The sequence below is a fragment of the Rousettus aegyptiacus genome, unplaced genomic scaffold, assembly GCF_014176215.1.
Source record: "Rousettus aegyptiacus isolate mRouAeg1 unplaced genomic scaffold, mRouAeg1.p scaffold_m13_p_7, whole genome shotgun sequence".
NCBI lineage: Eukaryota > Metazoa > Chordata > Mammalia > Chiroptera > Pteropodidae > Rousettus > Rousettus aegyptiacus.
The window spans coordinates 49,271,198-49,289,202 of NW_023416310.1; the positions used below are offsets into that span (position 1 = coordinate 49,271,198).

General features: G+C 35.3%; 2 protein-coding genes across 4 annotated transcripts in view; one reads left to right on the forward strand and one right to left on the reverse strand.

Annotated features, from left to right (window-relative positions):
- The first annotated feature begins 1,373 nt into the window (after nucleotides 1-1,373).
- MRPL19 (mitochondrial ribosomal protein L19) lies at nucleotides 1,374-8,768 on the forward strand. The gene is made up of 6 exons (XM_016130640.2): nucleotides 1,374-1,512; nucleotides 1,704-1,821; nucleotides 3,157-3,275; nucleotides 3,484-3,618; nucleotides 6,051-6,232; nucleotides 6,364-8,768. The coding sequence occupies exons 1-6, from the start codon at nucleotides 1,410-1,412 to the stop codon at nucleotides 6,583-6,585; spliced, it is 879 nt and encodes a 292-aa protein (XP_015986126.2). The 5' UTR covers nucleotides 1,374-1,409; the 3' UTR covers nucleotides 6,586-8,768.
- Nucleotides 8,769-14,487: 5,719 nt separating this feature from the next.
- GCFC2 (GC-rich sequence DNA-binding factor 2) overlaps nucleotides 14,488-18,005 on the reverse strand; it is a 37,482-nt gene continuing 33,964 nt past the window's right edge. For all 3 annotated transcript variants that reach the window (XM_036224238.1, XM_016130634.2, XM_016130635.2), the window contains exons 16-17: nucleotides 16,880-17,004; nucleotides 14,488-16,059 (exon numbers count right to left, since the gene is read on the reverse strand). In XM_036224238.1, coding sequence (XP_036080131.1) covers nucleotides 15,942-16,059; nucleotides 16,880-17,004 — 243 coding nt within the window. In that variant the 3' untranslated portion in view covers nucleotides 14,488-15,941. The remainder of the gene's footprint in view (nucleotides 16,060-16,879; nucleotides 17,005-18,005) is intronic.

The following is an 18,005-nucleotide window of genomic DNA, read 5'->3' on the forward strand; positions in this document are numbered from 1 at the left end:
AATTCTTTGTTATTATACGATAAATTCTTCTTCTAAGCAATGAAGTTAAAATAGAAGTACTTTGAATTCTTGTCTTAAAACATGGCTCTTTCTCAGGCTGATGTGACAGATTATGTATCTTCAGGATGGCAAAGTCAAGTAGGTGGGGCAGGTTGGTTGTTTTTTGAGAATTTGATTTTTATCCCATGGTCAACAGAAAACTACTGAAAGCTTTAAACTGGGGAAAGAGAGGGACTAGGTATGAGTTCTGTACCATGTATTTAGCTTTTTATGTGGAGAAGGACTGGAGGGAATTGGAGGCAGGGAGACCAATGGGAAGGCAGTTGCAGTAATCCTGAGGAGAAAGGCTAGTGATCTGGATTAAAGTAGTGGATGGGAGGATGCAAAAGTATAAGGATTCTTGAGATATTTGATGGTGCCAGGTGTAGCTTTAGAAACTTTACCTAGGAAGAAAGAGAGGAATCAAGGATGGCACTGAGATTTTTGGCTTTAAGTAACAGATTGGATGTTGAAGCCATTCCTGAGATAGCCAATACTGTGGAGGATATTTGGAGGTTAACATGATGCATTCAGTAGCTATGTGTTGGGTTTGAAGTGTTTGGGGGCATTAATTCCACTGGAATGACAAATAAGTAATAAAATACATCACTCTAAGCATGAAATCCTTCCAGTGGCTCACTGTTACCGAGGGTACAAGTTCCAAATTTCTTAATAAGACTTAGGATTTACCGTTTTGGGTTTCATCTCTGCCACTTATCTTCACCCACAGCTGCCCAGTCCAAATTCAATTTTTATTCCTCGAAGAGGTAATGCTGTCTGTCGACTCAGGGACTTTGTGATACCTGTCCTGTCAGGAACTATATTCTCCTTGCATTCCACAAAAAGTGAGAGCAAGGTAAGGTGCTGGGATAAAATGGTGAGCAAGAGATTACCTCGTCCATACCCTTGCTGAGCTTGTAGTATAATGGCGTAGTCAGACCCTAATCAATAATTACACAAATAATTAAAAATTAAATTAAAAATTAAAATTTCACATGATATCAGAGCTGCTAGGAGGTATCTAGTAAGGACGAGAGCCCATAGTGGGGTTTTCACGTAGTGAAGACTTGCCTGAGAAAGTGAAGATCGAGTTGATTCAAAAGAGGAATGCTTTTCTAGGCTGGGAGAACACCCCTGCGAAACTAGAGAAATAGGTACTTTCCCTAAAACATCGAGGCCAAGAGAAGGGGTCAGAGGAAAGAGGGTGGACAGGGGGTTAGAAATAAAAGGAAAAGAAAAAAAAAAAAAAAAAAAAAAAAAAGAATTGACTCGGCTGTTTTGTCCCATAACAGCTGCCGTACGGCCGTAGTAAGCCGCGACCTTGTCGCACTGATTACTGGGAGTTGTAGTCTCTATCTTTGAGGACAGTCATGGCGACCTCCATTGCAGGGTGCTATGGAGCAACAATGAGCCTAGTCCGGACTGTCGGAGCCGCCCGGACGTTGCTCTCTACGCCGGCCTCTGTCACCTGTCGTAAGTGGAGCGAGGCTTGCGAGTCGGTTCGTAGAAGGGGCTCATGGCCAGGCTGGGGGTAGGCAAGCATGGAACTCAAGGGCGACCTCAGTGGAGGCCTCTCGTGGCACCGCGCTGGGGGATATCGCATGGTTCCACCAGAGGCCAGGGCAGGCCGGAGCAGTTTTGATTTCTGTTGTCTGCTCCCGCAGAGGTCCGCGCGGGGCCAGCCCGGCAGCAGAGCACTAGACCTAATGAACCTGGCGCATTCCAGCCGCCGCCTAAACCTGTTATCGTGGACAAGCGCCGCCCCCAACGCCAGGAAACAAGGTGAGGTGTGGACCTGGGCACGATTCTCTCTTTTGGGGTCTGTCCGCTTTCGACCTTGTATTTGCTTTAGAGGTCCTGGCGCTAACGCGGGGTCTGAACTCCCACTCTACGAACTTGTGTGCTAAATTGTTAAGCTGGTGTATGTAAAGCACACCCAGCTCAGGTTTGTCTTCCTCGCTTCTCCCAAGCCGGCATTGAACTTTCTCAGTAGTCTTACTAAATCAGAATTTCAAGTAGAGATTCCCCAGATATGAAGCTCTTTACACCGGCATTTGGCCCGTATTAAGAATCTTTGTCTGAAGCACATCTTATTTTACCTGTTTACGTTCAGGAGCCAATCTTTCCTCGGCTTGGTGGAAATGGATTGGCCAGGACTCCCCGTGCTTTACTTTCCTGGTAAATGCGATACAGTGGTAAAAATTTCTGCTAATTTGTATCTGAAATTTGCTCTTTGAAATAGTGTGCTTAAAAACCTGATTCACTTTAAAGAATGGTGGTAACTTTGGAGGTACATGTAAATTTAGTTGACTTGTGGTTTGTAGAAAGTGTTTCTGTAGACCTGATTAACAGCCTTCTTAAAAAAAAAAGTTTTAAAGGGGAAGACTTGGTGAGAGAGAGAGAATGTTTAACATTTCAAATATTCTGTACTTCTGAGTTGAAATAAACTTGAATTGAATTTATGGAACCTAGAAATTCATAGAAGATTTCCTTGCACAACTTTTTTAAGGTAGAAAAGGAATATCTCTTTTAAATGAATTTACGTTGTAATGTCACTGATGCTTTTCTATAGATAAAATATTTCATAATGACCTTAAAAACAGTTGAAGAGGATAGGGAGATTAATTTTAAATTCAATTTGCAATTGTTAATTTGCGTTTATATCTTTTCCGACATAATTTACTATAATATATGTAACTCAACATGAGACCTGTAGTATGGTTGTAGGCTTTGGAGTTCCATAGACATGACTACATTTAAATCTTGACTTGATAAGTTTATAGCTGACGTAATAATAGGTCAGTTAATTACCCTCTCCAAGCTTTGTTTTTTTCATCTGTGAAAAGGATATGACACCAAACCCATCTGGTTGTTGTAGGATTAATTTATACTATAGATATTTAATAAAGCTTTTAACACAAAAGCCAGGCGAATACTCAGTGTTGTTAGCTATTTTCATAAGCACTCTCAACAATTTTAGAAATAAGATCGATTCTCTTTAGAGAGGGAAGAATAAAACACTTCAAAACCATAATCTTTCTTTTTTTAGAAAGCAGCAGATTCTTTTTTAATGGTCTTTAAAGTTTCCTTTTATTATTATTATTTTTTTTCCTGCAGGTTCTTGAGTCCTGAATTTATTCCTCCAAGGGGAAGAACAAATCCTCTGAAATTTCAAATAGAAAGAAAAGATATGTTAGAAAGGAGGAAAATACTCCACATCCCAGAGTTCTATGTTGGTCAGTAAGAGCTGGATGCTTTTATTATTACTGGCTTGTGGGTTAGTTTTCTTGGCATAGAGAAGATTGTTTTTTACATATCTGGGTTTCGCCCATGTGAGGTACTTATTTCTAGTATTATATTAAAATCTTCAGGACGTTATGACATTACCTAGAAATGCCATTGTTTCTGTGTCTTATGAAAAAGTTCACTTCACTTTGGTTGTAGGAAGCATTCTTCGAGTAACTACAGCTGACGCATATGCCAGTGGAAAAACCAGCCAGTTTCTGGGGATTTGTATTCAGAGATCAGGAACAGGACTTGGAGCTACTTTTATCCTTAGGAACACTATCGAAGGACAAGGTAGGTTCCATTTCATTATTTTGATTTTCTGGAAAATGTTGTCTCAGGATCCTTTTTTGTTTTCTGCATCCTGGGATAAGACATCTGGGACTCGAAAGTGTAAAGGGCTCTGAGGGATGACATGGAACCTATGGCCTCAAATGGTATGAAAATTGAGGTTGCTGATTAAATATGGTTGGTGCTCTGCTTTCTTTGAAGGCTTCTTTTATTACAGGGACAATAACTGTTAGAAGTAGACTTTGCAAGCTATGGCAGTATCACAGGAGGAGACAAGTGACTATAAAGCAGTGTGGGGACATTCATTTTAGGAGCAAATAACCCATGAGAACATTATAAACATAATGATGTTCTTATGATGTAACTTTATCCTAAAACGAATGGTCCCCATTTTGTTTTTATTTATAGCAGTCACCACAAGGATCAGTTTTATAAAAGTCAGAGGAATTTTTAAAAAGGCAAAATTGTTTGCTATGCTTAATAAGGCAGGAGAACAAGTGGTAAAATTATAGAAAGATTATGAATCAAATGGCAGAAATAGTAGTTTTTATGCTTAATGTCTTATGCTTTATCATCTCCAGCAGTGAAGTATTATATTCAAAAGAAATTGAACATATGAGAGCAATTTATGTCTTCTTTATCTTTTAATGGCCTGGGTGCTGTACATGTAAGAGCTCAGCAGGAATTGACTGATTACAGAAGCTTGTGTCTCCAATCATGATTTCTCCGTTCGTGTACTCAGGGAAACCTTGTCATAGACATGAGTGTAGGTGTGCATCAGACCAACCTGTGTTTGATCTTTGAAGCCGAGATGATAATTGTTTCTACCTCCCAGGGTTGTGGTCAGTTGATTGTGGGGTTGTATATGAAGCGCTGGACACAAAATAAAGTAATAGCTCCCTCTTGCCATTCTCTGCAGTACCATTTGATTTTGTAACCTGCCTGTACCTTTCCCATTGATACTTCCTTTTTTGTTTATTCTTTTTAGTCTGGTGCCTTTAAATACCACCCATATGATGACAGTTCCCAAATATATATCTTGAGCACTGACCCTTTCCGAATTCCAGATTTGGCATCTCCATTCGGATGTCTTATATAAGCATAAACCAAATTCAGAACTCTTTATTTCCCCGCACAATGTGTTATTTCATGTTTTCTCTTTCTATAAATGGTATGCTCCCCACCATTTATTTAAACCAAAAACTTAGGCACTGTTTTTAATTTTTCTGTCTCACACATCCAGTCAGTCAGCAAGTTTTCATGGCTCAGCTTTAAAACGCGTATCCCGCCTTTGCCTGTTTCTCCATCTTCATTGCTACTGCCCTTGTCCCTGCCGTCACCCTTGGCCTGCAATGGTACAGTTTCACTGGTTTACTTTCTTGGTCCATCAGGTGACTCTGCTCCAGACAGATGGGCCTTTTTCTGTTTTTTTTTTTTCCAACATGGCAAGTTCATTAAGACCCCAGGGCCTCTGCATTTGCCATTCTTTCTGCTTGGAGTATTCTTGGTCCTTTATAGTATCAGTTCAAATGTCATCTTTTCAGAGAGGCTCTCCCTGACTGTACTGTTTAAAGTTAACCTCTCTCCAGTCACATTGTCATTACCCTATATTGTTTTCCCTGTATGAAATTACCCTTTTGGTTTGTTTATTGTTTGTCACCCACTAGAATGTAAGCTTTATGAGAGGAGAAGGATCTTAGCCTGTTTTGATTTTGCTTTAGAAAGGGTTCCTAAGTCAGGGCCTGGACCAAAATAGTTGAACAGTAAATATCATATAGTAAATTCCTGCTATTAAACACTAGATGTTAATGTTCATTATTTATTTTACTATTTGTATTTCTCTTGGGCTTATTCTAGGAAACCTCAGAATACACTCTTGCCCTTAAGCATTTAATGATACAGATGTTATATAGTAAACTAGTGCTTGTAGCATCTTGGAAGCACTCAAAGTTATTCTTAGCTTGCTTCATATGGAAGGCTCTGGAGTTTTAAAAACCTAGGCCATCCTTAAGAGAGCTTTTAAACCAAAGTTAGAACTTAAAAATGTACTTACTCCTTTTGCATCATTAAGTCCTGTTGCTTATAATGTAGAAGGTAGTTTTATTTAAGTAATTGGGAAATAAATTAACATAGATTGAAAAATTTACTCAAATTTTCTTCAACTAAGTTAATCTTATCAAAATTGAAGAGATACATGACTATATTTATAGAAGATATTCTTTTGAATTTTATCATTCTAATTCAGATTTTATTACTCTATATAGATTTTAGTTTGTTTCTTTCAATCATCTTTATTTTAAAGATTACAAAGTTATGTCATGTTTCCTTCATGAAAAACTCTGCTAGTTCCTTTATGAAATAGCTTTTACTATGGTATGAGGGTTATGCATGGATCTGCATTTCGATTGTAAGAAAACATTTTTTTCTCTTTATAGGTGTTGAGATTTGCTTTGAACTTTATAATCCCAGAATCCAGGAGATCCAAGTGGTCAAATTAGAGAAACGGTTGGATGACAGCTTGCTATACTTACGAGATGCCCTTCCTGAATACAGCACTTTTGATATTAATATGCAGCCAGTAGTACAAGAATCTAGCCAAGAAGTTCCTGTTAATCAGGTATAAATTGTATATTTGGAACTGGAAGTTCAAGTATAAAATAAAAAGAGTTATCTTAAGGAAAACTTTTAGAAGAATTTTGCTTATGACTATCAGCCTAATTTATTCTTTTTTATAAATATCTTCCATAGCTGAAAGTAAAAATGAAACCTAAGCCCTGGTCCAAACGCTGGGAACGTCCAAAATTTAATATTAAAGGAATCAGATTTGATCTTTCTTTAACTGAAGAGCAAATGAAAGAAGCTCAGAAGTGGAGTCAGCCTTGGCTTGAGTTCGATATGATGAGAGAATATGATACTTCAAAAATTGAAGCCACGATATGGGATGAAATTGAAGCATCAAAAAAGTCCTGATCTGAGAATGAATTTAGCGTCTTACGGAGGATATACTGACCACGGAAGATTTTTTTAGAGACCAATTTAATTTCATGTGTAAGGACATAGTCATTAAATCAGCTAAGCATTCATTATTTTATGAGTACTGTTTTTTAAAAAATAAAATGAGTACATCAGTTTATTATTTTAAAAAGAGAAATATACATGTCAAGTGGTCCGGTGTCGATTCTCTTACTGCAGGCAAAGCTACAATAGAGTCAAACTCTTACCAGAATGCTTTTCATTAAGCCTGGAATCTGAACAAGGAATGTGAAATAAGTATACAGAAAAGTGTAAGATTTAAGGAATAATAGTAAAATGAGCATTCATGTACCCACCATCAAGTAAAACATTTAGTAATATCTAAGAAAGTTAAGAAATAGAATATTTACTAGGATCTAAGAAGACTCTTGTGTGTCTGCCCTTGTATCCCTCCCCTCTCCCAGCTGTAGGCACTAACCTGACTGTTAATCATTCCCTTGCATTTGTTTTAGTTTGTTACGTACATATGCGTTCTTAATATATTTAGTTGAAGAACATAACACAGAGTTTGGGTCATAGTCTAGCTTCAGTTTCCATGAGCTTACAAAAAAACACTTTTGAGGAAGTTCATGGCTAAGGCCACGAGTGAGTTCTGCTAAATAGAAGGCTCACCACAGGGCATTGGCAGGGCTGTAGCGTAGATGGAGTAATTGATGTCTGGCAGAAATGTGGTTGGAGAGAGTAGACTGCTCTGTATTTTCTGGTTCTCAGCTCATGATGAATCAAACTCCAGCTTGTAGGAGTAGGTCAGAGCAATACTTCAGTAGGGTGAGGTGAGTGTCTTCCTGAGAATGGAATGGAAAGCTGGCAGGTAATCAGTTACACATGGCAAACACCAGTCTACAGATAGTTTGGGCCAGGCTTATCTGGACATGCTGTCCTCTCCTGTGGATTTAGGTCTTCTCCATATGCTTTTCAACTTCTACTGCTTGTACCTTGTCCTGTTTTCTCTCTTTCCTCTGGTATTGTCTTTTTCCCTGTGGTGCATTTTAATGCCATTTGAATAATTTATCTGACAAATTAACCTAATTAGTCATTTTTTCAGTAATATAGTTCTCTAGAAGAAAATTTCAAATAGTAATCTTTGGGGTTCTTAACATTCAGTGGTGCTTAGATCTTTTTTACTAATAGAAGCTACACAGCCATCTAACTCCTTTCTAAAAGCAATAGACATACCATATTTAGATTACTTGCTATTATAGTCTCTTAAAATTTTAATAAGAGCCTATATTCTGTATTTCTCTTTAACTTGGTGGAAGATAACCATTAAAGTCTGTTTTCTTTACACTGATAAACACACTTCAGACTTCTTTGTAGAAGGCCAAATACATGATACATTTCAGTATTTAAAGATGTGTAAATGTATGATCGACTCATAAATAATGTGCTGGTAATGCAGTCATGTTTTCATTCTGTAAGATTATCTTGAAAATTCTTGTGATTTCCACCCGCGAAACAAAGCAAATCTTAATACGCTAAATGTGTATAGTATAAGCATTTTTATCATAGTAAGATGCATAGGAAAAATTTGCCATTTTAGCCACTTTAAAATGTATAATTTGTACAGTGGAATTAATTACATTCACATTCTTGTGTAGCCATCACCACTATTTTCAAAACTTCATCACAAGTACAAAAACTTCATCAAAAGTACAAAAAGTATTTGTACTTTTGTGGCTGGCTTTTTTCACTTAATATGTTTTCAAGATTCTTCCATGTTATAGCATGTATCAGAATTTCACTTATCGCTAAATAATATTCTATTGTGTATATACACCATATTTTGTGTACCCATCTATTGATGAACATAGGTTATTTGTACCTTTTGGATGTTGTGAATAGTACTACAATGAACATTGACATAAAAGTACCTCTGAGTTCCCGTTTTTGTATTCATTTTAAATATACTCCAGGTATATACCCTAGAGTGGAATTGCTGGATCTTTTCATATTTTTAAATTTTCCTTATAATCTCTTTTTTTACCCATGGTTGTTAAAGAGTGCGTTGTCAATTTTCCACTCTGATTACTGATTTCCACTTTTATTCCATTGCAGTCAGAGAAGATACTTAGTATAATTTCAGTCTTTTAAAACTGATTAAATAGTTTTATGGCCTAACACAGTCTATCCTGGAGAGTGTTCTGTGTGGATTTGTGAAAAATGGGTATTGTGGTGGTGGTGGGTAGAATGTTTTATATATTTCTGTTAGGTCTAGTTGGTTTATAGTGTTGTTCAGTTCTTCTATTCACTTATTGATCTGTCTAAATGTTTTATCCATTTTATGACAGCAGAATATTGAAGTTTCCAACAATTATAGAGCTATTGGATTCTCTCTTTGCTTTATATGTTTTGGGGCCCTATTGTTTATTTGTCACATACATTATTATATCTGTTTGATGAATTGACTTTCATCGATATACCCTTATAATACCCTTCTTTGTTTCTTCTTTGCAACAATTTTTGGCTTACAGTCTATTTTGTCCGATACTAGTTTAGCCACCCTGCTCTCTTTTGGTTGCTATTTACGTGCCATATCTTTTTCCATCCTTTCACTTTCAACATATTTGTGTCTTTGGAGCTAAAATGAGCTTCTTGTAGACAGCATATAGCTGGATCATGTGTTTTGTTTTTTTTATTTATTTAGCCAACTTTTGCCTTTTGTTTGGAGAGTTTAATCCATCTATATTTAAAGCAATTAGTGTAATGAAGGGCTTCTGCCATTTTGTTATGTGTTTTCTTTATGTCTTATAATACCATTTTGTCTCTAATTTTCCTCGTTATTGCCTTCTTTGTTGATTTTTTGTAGTGAACTGTTCTGATTCTCTTCTCATTTCATTTTGTGTATATTTGTTAAATGTTTTCAGTTATCGTGGCATTTCATTTAACATCATAAATTTATAATCTAGTTTGAATTGATACCAACTTGACTTCAATGGCATGCAAAATCTCTACTATATAGCTCTGTTCTCCCTTTATATTATTCATGTCACAAATTACATCTTTATGTATTGTGCCCAATAACAGAGTCATAGTATTTTCTATACATTTGTCTTTTAAATCATGTAGGAGATAAAAAGTAGAGTTACAAAACAGAATTACACTAATACTAGCTTTTATATTTTCACATCTATTTACCTTCACTGGAGATCTTTATTTCATCATACAGATGTCTTTTGGTTTGCTTTGACTTCTGTATCATGTTCTGTGTAATTACTACAAGTCTTTTCCCCTTGTAGGTGCCATGAGACTTACATAAAATATCTTAAAATTATAACACCCTGTTTTAAATTGATAACTTACTTCAATCTCATAAAATTTACTTGACTTCTCTCACATTATAGGGTTAATGTTATAGTAAACTTTTTTATATTGTTTATTCAATAACAGATTATTATATATATAGTTATTTTTACTACATTTGCTTTTTAACTTTTAGAGTTGTATGTGAATTACTTACCATCATTACCATATTACAGAATCTGACTGTCATTACCGGTGCGTTTTACACTACCTTATGGTTTTTATGATGTTAATTAGTGTCCTTTTCCACTTTAAAATGGTAAAATTATTTTACCATTTTTTAAGGCCTGACAGTCTCTGTCAGAGTGTTGCTGGGCTATACATACAGTTTTCCATGTTGTCCCCCTTAGACTTTTGGGTTAGGTGGGGCTGGGAGCAACACTTAGCAGTGGGTTGGGCTATGAATTAGCTTCCCTGCTGGGACAAGTCAGTAAAGCCAGCTCCAAGCATCCTCCCAGGTGTTCTGGGTCAGGCTTTCTGGTCAGGAGAGGCTGGGAGCTATAGTTAGCAGTGGGTGGGGTTATGAATTAGCAGCTCTGTCTGAATGGAGCAAGAGAACTAGCTCCAACCCCAGACAAACTTTGTGGTCTGACTCAAGCCAGCCTGCACCCCAAATTTCCTGAACAGTGTCGCTGACTTTGCTCTGCAGACCATCAGCTCTGCCTGCTCTACTCAGCTCCAGCATTTCTCAGCTATGAAGTTTCCAGGTGTTTCGACCAGGCTTTCCCTGTGAGGTGAGAATGGATTGGGACACCCAAGAAATGTCCAACTGTGGTGGGGGTGCTGGAGTCCAGCCTGGGCACTCGTTTCCCACTGGAGGAAATTCGGTGTGGTGCTGCCCTGGCCTGGGGAAGGGGCAGCGCGGTCAGCAGTCAGCGTGTAGCCGCTCCTTACCCTCCTAATGCCTCCTGTCTTGGTCTCTGTGGCACACAGGTGGGGGAGTGGGGGCGGGGAGGGGGGGTTGCTCCGGCTTCACCCACTGTGTTCTAGGATTTTCTCGGTTGTGTCTTATCTTTCAATAGTATAGTTGTTCTTTTGAGGGGGAGAAAAGTCTTATATGACTTGTCTGTCTCTTGGTGACATCTACCATATTAAAAGTTGCCTTTTTCTTGATTCAGCATTTGCTTGGTTGCTATAAACTTTGGACTGTTTTCTAGAGTTTTGAAAAAGTTGGTTGTGCCCGTTCCTGCTTGTTCTTCAATGTTTCTGTGGGAGGACAAGGTCTTGGATTCATCTACTCCATTTTGCTTAAGTTTATGTTGTTTTTAAACCTCTGTATAGCATTGTGGTAGGTCAATTACTGGCTTAAATCTTAGTCTTGTATAATTCAGAGTTCAAAAGTCATGTATTTCCTATTAGAAATCGAAAATTGAAATAAATTTTCGTTTTTCAGGGATAGGTTAGTCTATGACTTTTAGAAAGCCTCCTGTGTTCCAGACTCTGCAAGGCATTTCATGAATCTTAATATTCACACAAACCTTGTGAGTGAGATAGGTGCTTTTACTTTATTTTTCAAATGAGAGAGCTCTAGAGAGGTAAGAAGCTTGGCTAAAGTGGCACAGGAAATAGGTGGTGAGATTAATGTTAAAACTCAGAAGTGTCTGAGTTTGAACTCTTTAAAAATTGGTTTTAAAAAATGTCTCCAGACTGTTTCAGAATATGATGGGAAGGTGAAGGATGGGTGTTAGTGTTTTAAAAGCTCCCCATGGGATTCTAATGTACAGCTAGTTTTGAGAACCACTGCACTTAATATCCTGCCTTCTATGAAACAGCAGAATAAAGCTGAAACTTGAGGCAGGCCACTTTGCTCTAAATTAGGCAGCTAACCAAAACACCCAGGTTCTTTTCAATGCGGGCCGTAGAGTGACCACATTGTCTTGGTTTGCCAGAGACTTCCCCTTTATTGATGACCTTTGAAAACATCAAGAAGGGTAATTAGCATGGTCTTTAGTGGTGCTCAGCTAGTTGGTAACACTCAGTTGTCTATTACAGACACTTATCTGACCTGTAAGGTATTTTTTTAAAAGTGATGTATATTTAAAGTACAGTAAAATACAGATCTTAGGTTTTCTGTTCAATGAGTTTTTAACTGAATACACCCATGTACCCACCATGCAAATGAAGATATAGAGCATTTCCATCACTACTGTTTCCTTATTTCTTTTCATTCCTCCATGATTTGTTGTCTGTTCTTTAATATACGTTGAATCATAATGCACTTTTCTAATTTTTTTCATTTAACAATGTGTTTGAGATTTACTTATTGGAGTGTATGCATTAGTTCATTTCTAATGCTGAGTTTTTCCAGTTTATCCATTCTGTTTAGTTTTGGGCTATTATTAATAAGTCTCCTGTAAACACTCTTGTACAAGGTTTTTTTTGTGAGCATATTTTTACTTTCTAGGGACGGAATTGCTGAGTTGTATGGTAAGTAAACATTTAATAAGAAACTCCAAGTGGTTATTCAATTTTACACTTCTATCAGCAGCATGTGAGTGTTCCAGTGGCTTTACAGTCTCAGCAGCATTTGTTGATATTAGTCTTTTTCAGTCATCCTAGTGGAAATGCAATGGTATATCATTGTGGTTTTAATTTATACTTCCCAGAGGATCTAAGGTGTTGACTACTTTTGCATAAATTTAAAAATTTTTTAAAGTTCAACTTTTTTCTTAGTTAGTGCTTCTTGTGTCCTGAGAAATCTTTACCTACTCCATGGTCAAATACACTTTTTTTCAGCAAGCTTTTGTTCTGAGTTTAACGTTTAGATCTATGACCCATCTCTATTTTTTTTTTTTTTTTTTGGAGGGGAGGGTATAAAATAAGGGTATAGGCTTATTTTGTTTCCTAGATATTCAGTTGTTCCATTAATATTGTTATACTTTCCTTTTCTTACTGAATTAACTTGGCACGTTGGTCAAAAATTGATTGTATATGTTTAAGTCTATTTCTGGATTCTTTATTCTGTTCTACTGATATGTTAATATATTCTTAACCTTAATAGCATAGACTTGATTACAGTAAGTCTTGAAATCAGGTCTTCCAACTGTCGTTCTTTTTCAAGATTAGTTTGGCTAGTTTAAGGTCTTTACATTTCCACGTAAATTTTAATATGTATTTTAATCAACCAGTCTAATATTTTTAAAGCCTGATGGAACTTTGATAGGGATTGCATTAACTATAAACTAGTTTAGGGAGAATAGGGACCTTAACCAAAATTTGAATTTCTCATTTTGTGAACATGCTCTCCTTTTATTTAGGTTTTTAAGTTTTGTAGTTTTCAATGCAAAAATCTTACACATCTTTCTGTAGATTTGTTTCTAGACATTTGTTGTTTTTCGCTGCTGCTGAAATGTTGTTTTTAAAATTTAAGTTTCAAATCAGATCACTACTATGCCTTTTTTGATTTTTGTAATCTCTTGCTAAATTTAACATTTTTGATAGACTGCATAGAGTTTTCTATGTAAACAGTCATTTGTAAATAATGACTGTCTTAATTCTTGTTTTAATCTTTGTGCCTTTTTCTTGACTGAGTGTATAGCTAGGATCTACAGAACAATGTTGAATGGAAATGGTGACAGCAGATGTTCTTGCTTGATTATTTTATCATAAAGTATGATGTTAACTGTAGATGTTTTTGCAGATGCTCTTTATCAGACAGAAATTTACATCCCTATTTTTTGTATTGGGAGAGGGTGTTGAATATTGTCCAACACATTTTCTGTAATCATTGAAATAGATGATCATATGATTTCCTCTTTTATTCTGTTCATGGGTGAATTTTACTGATTGACTTTCTATTGTTAAAATAATCTCGACTTCCTAGAATAAACCTTATTTAGGCATGACATATTCTTTTTTATACATTGCTGGTTTTAATTTGCTAAGATTTTAAGGACCTTTATTTCTATGTTCATGGGGGCATATTGGTCTGTTACTTTCTCGTAACATCTTTTTCAGGTTTTGTATCACATATGGTATTTCTTAGGAGTCATATCATTTTGTCCCAAGCCTAAGAAAGGCAAAAATCAATTGGTTTGAGGTGTTTTTCATGGTCATTTTTTGCTTCCTAACAGCCATCATGAAAAATGTTTTAAAAAGTCATGTCTCATTCTATAAAAATTTTAATCTCTGTATGTACAGAAAACTGAAAAAAACCCAGGGAAAGAATTGAGATGTGTGATGAGTTGCTAAGTCAAAGTTCTGTTTTTGCTAGTTAGTTTCTCCTGTTCATTCTATTCATTTCACAGTACTGGGGGCAGAGGGTGAGGAGTGGGGAACCTGCACTGAGGTTTAGGCAAGCTTCAAAAATGTTTTTGAATATCTTCAATTATTGTATATAATGAATAAAAATCTTGAGGTTCAAATTCCAAGCAGAATGAAATTTAGTTGAAAGCTTCTGAAGTTTAAATCAATTTGTAGCTTTGAAAATAGACCTAGTATTTTCCAACCTATGAAAAGCAAGAGACATCTCTCTGCCAAAGTTAAAAGTGATAGGGAACACATGTAACACATCTTTAATTAAAATGCAAAAGTCAGAAGGAAATTTACAAATGTGCACTTTAATAGTAAAAAAAAATCACAAATTTCATATATAATCTGCCATTTATGTAAACCATAAAGCTATACACACACATTTTTCCAAGTAAAAGTCTGAAAGGGTAATATCAAAATGAAAACAGCAATTACCTCTGGGAACAATAATTGTGTGGGAATGCTAAATACCTTTTAGCAATGGCTTGAATTCTGTAGATGAGATTCTATTCCTGTATAATTTTTGTCAATAAAATAAACTTTAAAAAATTGTTTGAGTGAATATCTTCAGTGAAGTAGAAATATATACATTGCTTCAAAACTATATGTGATAGTGTCCACATGCTCAAATCCTATATACAATAATTTTTTTTCTGATTATCTTTTGGTCAACAATATGTGAAATATATATTTAGGATTGCCATTGAGTTATTTTTCAAACAGACAAAAAATTATTAGTAAACTGAAAAATATCTTCAACTTTTTTGATTCAATTACCTTGCCTCAGATTTTCTAAATTATACAAAATATTTTATCAAAAAAATGAATAACATGTTCTGAATATTTAAAATACATATTTCTTTTCTAAGTTTACCACTGACAAAAACCATAACAAAAAGTAGTAGCTACCAAACAAGTAATGACTTAGTATACCAAAGACATACACAGAATTAAAAGAAAAATGGCAAAGAGGAAAGCTATTCAAAACCAAGAATAGGCAAAACACCAATATCTTTAAAATATGAAGCTCTTACAAATTTCTAAGGATAAACAGACATGTCAAAAAGAATTAAAAATGGCCGAAAAACAAAGAAGCATTCAATCTCAAATGCCAAAACAAAGAATTAAGAATTTTTTTCACCTATTTGTGTTGCATTAAAAAAAGGTAATTTCTATTGCTGGTGGGGATTCATTGGCTTCTCTTGCACTTGTGTTTGTATAATACACAGGTAAAGGTTTCTGAAGGACAATTTGATACTCATTAGTTATCAAAGCCTTAAAATGCCTCAATCGGTTAATACTTAAATAATTTCTTCCAGTTAAGATTTCCATTTTAAGTTACTTGTAAATAGAGATAATTAAAACGAAGAGAACTAAGATGTTTTTATGGATCAGAAGACTCACCAAAGCTAAAGCAGCTACAATCAAGGTTTCCCCAACTACTCTCTTAAACTGGAAAAGTAGCCACAAGAATCAAAGGGAAACATGTTAATCTCCTACTGCTCTGTGTGGTTAATTCCTGCAAACACCACAGAATCCAGAGGAGCAGCCTTTCCTGATACCAGAAGGTAAAAGGTGCAGAGTCTGGAGGCACTAAGTCCTTTTCACATTTTTATTTTTGCAAATCCTTGCCTCCGTGACCAGGAATAAAGAAGAGGCACCAGTTTCCTGTACCCTCCTACCCCCAGCAAAGGAGCCAAATATACTAAAATCTCATTTTAGTATATTCCTACAAAGTTTACTCAAACTTCTTTAATTACTGATTTAAGATGGTCTAGGTGATATTCTTCTATGAAGGATTCTGCTTGATTAAAAGCTCTTATTTTCACCAGAATAAGAATTACTTCTTTGACTTCATCTCTGAAAAACAACAAAAAAGCATTTTCCCCCTTAAAAATGCAATATTGAGAGCACAGCAAATTACTAGTTGTTAATCTGAAACAAAACACTTTTTACCTTAAACCAACATCTAATATAGCATAGATGCTACTTTCTCTACATAATTATAAAGTTCAAATAGACACTATTTAGTGGATGTATTCTGGCAAATTTTAAAGTGAATGACTAAAAAGCAGAAGCACAGAGCAAATCTATCATCAGAAATCTGAGTTGTGCTGTGCTGCTACCAGCTGTATGGGCTGTTTTGGTGGGAACCTCGGTGTGGGTATTTACCCCACAGATAGCATCTAATGCTACAAATCTGGGGTTTTTATTTTTGTTTTTTTGGAGAAGTGGTTTGCCAGAACACCACTGTCTTACACCCCTAAACATCAAATACTGTGAATGAGATATGTAAAACAGAGATTCAGCTACTGCTGGGTAAACAGCAGGCTACAGAACTCTACTTGAAGTGTTGACTTTAAAAATAGCCAGGAAAATTAAACACATTATAAACATACTTAATAGGAAGATTTGATTTATATTTTTAATTCTAAGTTCCTGTGTGCTATCTAGTTTTCTGAAAGTGCTTATTTTGGGAGCAATTTACATTTAAAAATATGAACTAATATGCATGAGGTGTGAGTATAAAATAGTGATTCTAAAGTTTGCATATGAAAATATCTACTAACTCTATAGTAGAATACTATAAAAGTAGAATAAAAGTACAAATCTTTCTAAAAACTGCTGAGAATAGAATCCTTGAACTATGTTTATGGGGGTACAGTTAAATATGCATTACCTGAATTCACTTCTAGATAATTTAAGTGCAGACTGCAATAAAACCTGGATGAAGTTTTCTAGCTGGGGAATAGATGTTCTCATGGTAGAATCTTCAAACCATTTTTCTGGTAAATATGCTGCTATCTGTTAATTAAAACACATGATTTTTAACAATGACAGGTATTATCTAAGGACTTTTGCTAACATAACCCTCATAGTGATCGTACATGATACATATTATTCTCCCATTTTATAGTTTATGGTTAAATAAATTTTAAGAATTTTCCCGCTGTCAAGGGTTAGACACTTAAATAATTATATTTTAATGCCCAGAGGTTAAAATAGGCTACTCTTTATGAATACTTTTTAGTGGTACTTGTTTCTATACTCTGTATTACTGAATCATTAAATCTGTAAAAAACATAATTTACAACTAAATGCCTAGACATAAAATACTTTTAGTTAAGACAACTGTAAAATACATAGATTTAGTATTATTTCACTAATATACTGGGTGACCTAGCATATGATCTACACGTACAAATTAGAGTTAAGGAATCAAGTAGGTGATTTTAAGATACAGAGAATAAAAGCAAAAGTAATTATGGCTCTGATTTTCTTCTAATTTCATACATTGTTTTAAAGGTCCATGGCAGCACAGTCAGTGTATGTGCATTCAATTTAAAACAAAACAAAACAAAACAAAACAAAACAAAACAAAACAAAACCCACTATCATCATCATGCTAAAGGTAATACATGAATTAGGGGAAAGTTTTGGTAAAAATATAAAAATGTTAACAAAATAAAAAAATTTCATAGCAGAAGAATAAAAAGAAGAGAAAGGGGAGGAAGGACAAACCTGAAATCATACTCTTCAAAGAAATTCTTGGACAATTAAACAGGTTATGCTACAGTTAGTAAGATCAAGAGTATAACTTTTTCAGTTTTTCAACTCCCCTTTTTTAAACTTTTTATTACAGAAAATTTCAAACATGAATGACAGGAGAAAGAATAAGTATAGAGCTCGATGAACCCATCTTCCAGTTTTAACAATGACTAAATAATCTTGATACCTTGGTTAATGTTTTGATCCACTGCAGTGTTATATTTTTATTAAATCTTATTTTTTTCATCATTACTTCT

Excerpts from the sequence above, each read along its gene's own strand:
- MRPL19 (XM_016130640.2), top strand. The coding sequence starts at position 1,410 with ATGGCGACCTCCATTGCAGGGTGCTATGGAGCAACAATGAGCCTAGTC. Across the intron at positions 3,276-3,483 it reads CATCCCAGAGTTCTATGTTG|GAAGCATTCTTCGAGTAACT; the intron begins GTCAGTAAGAGC and ends CTTTGGTTGTAG. Across the intron at positions 3,619-6,050 it reads GAACACTATCGAAGGACAAG|GTGTTGAGATTTGCTTTGAA; the intron begins GTAGGTTCCATT and ends TTCTCTTTATAG.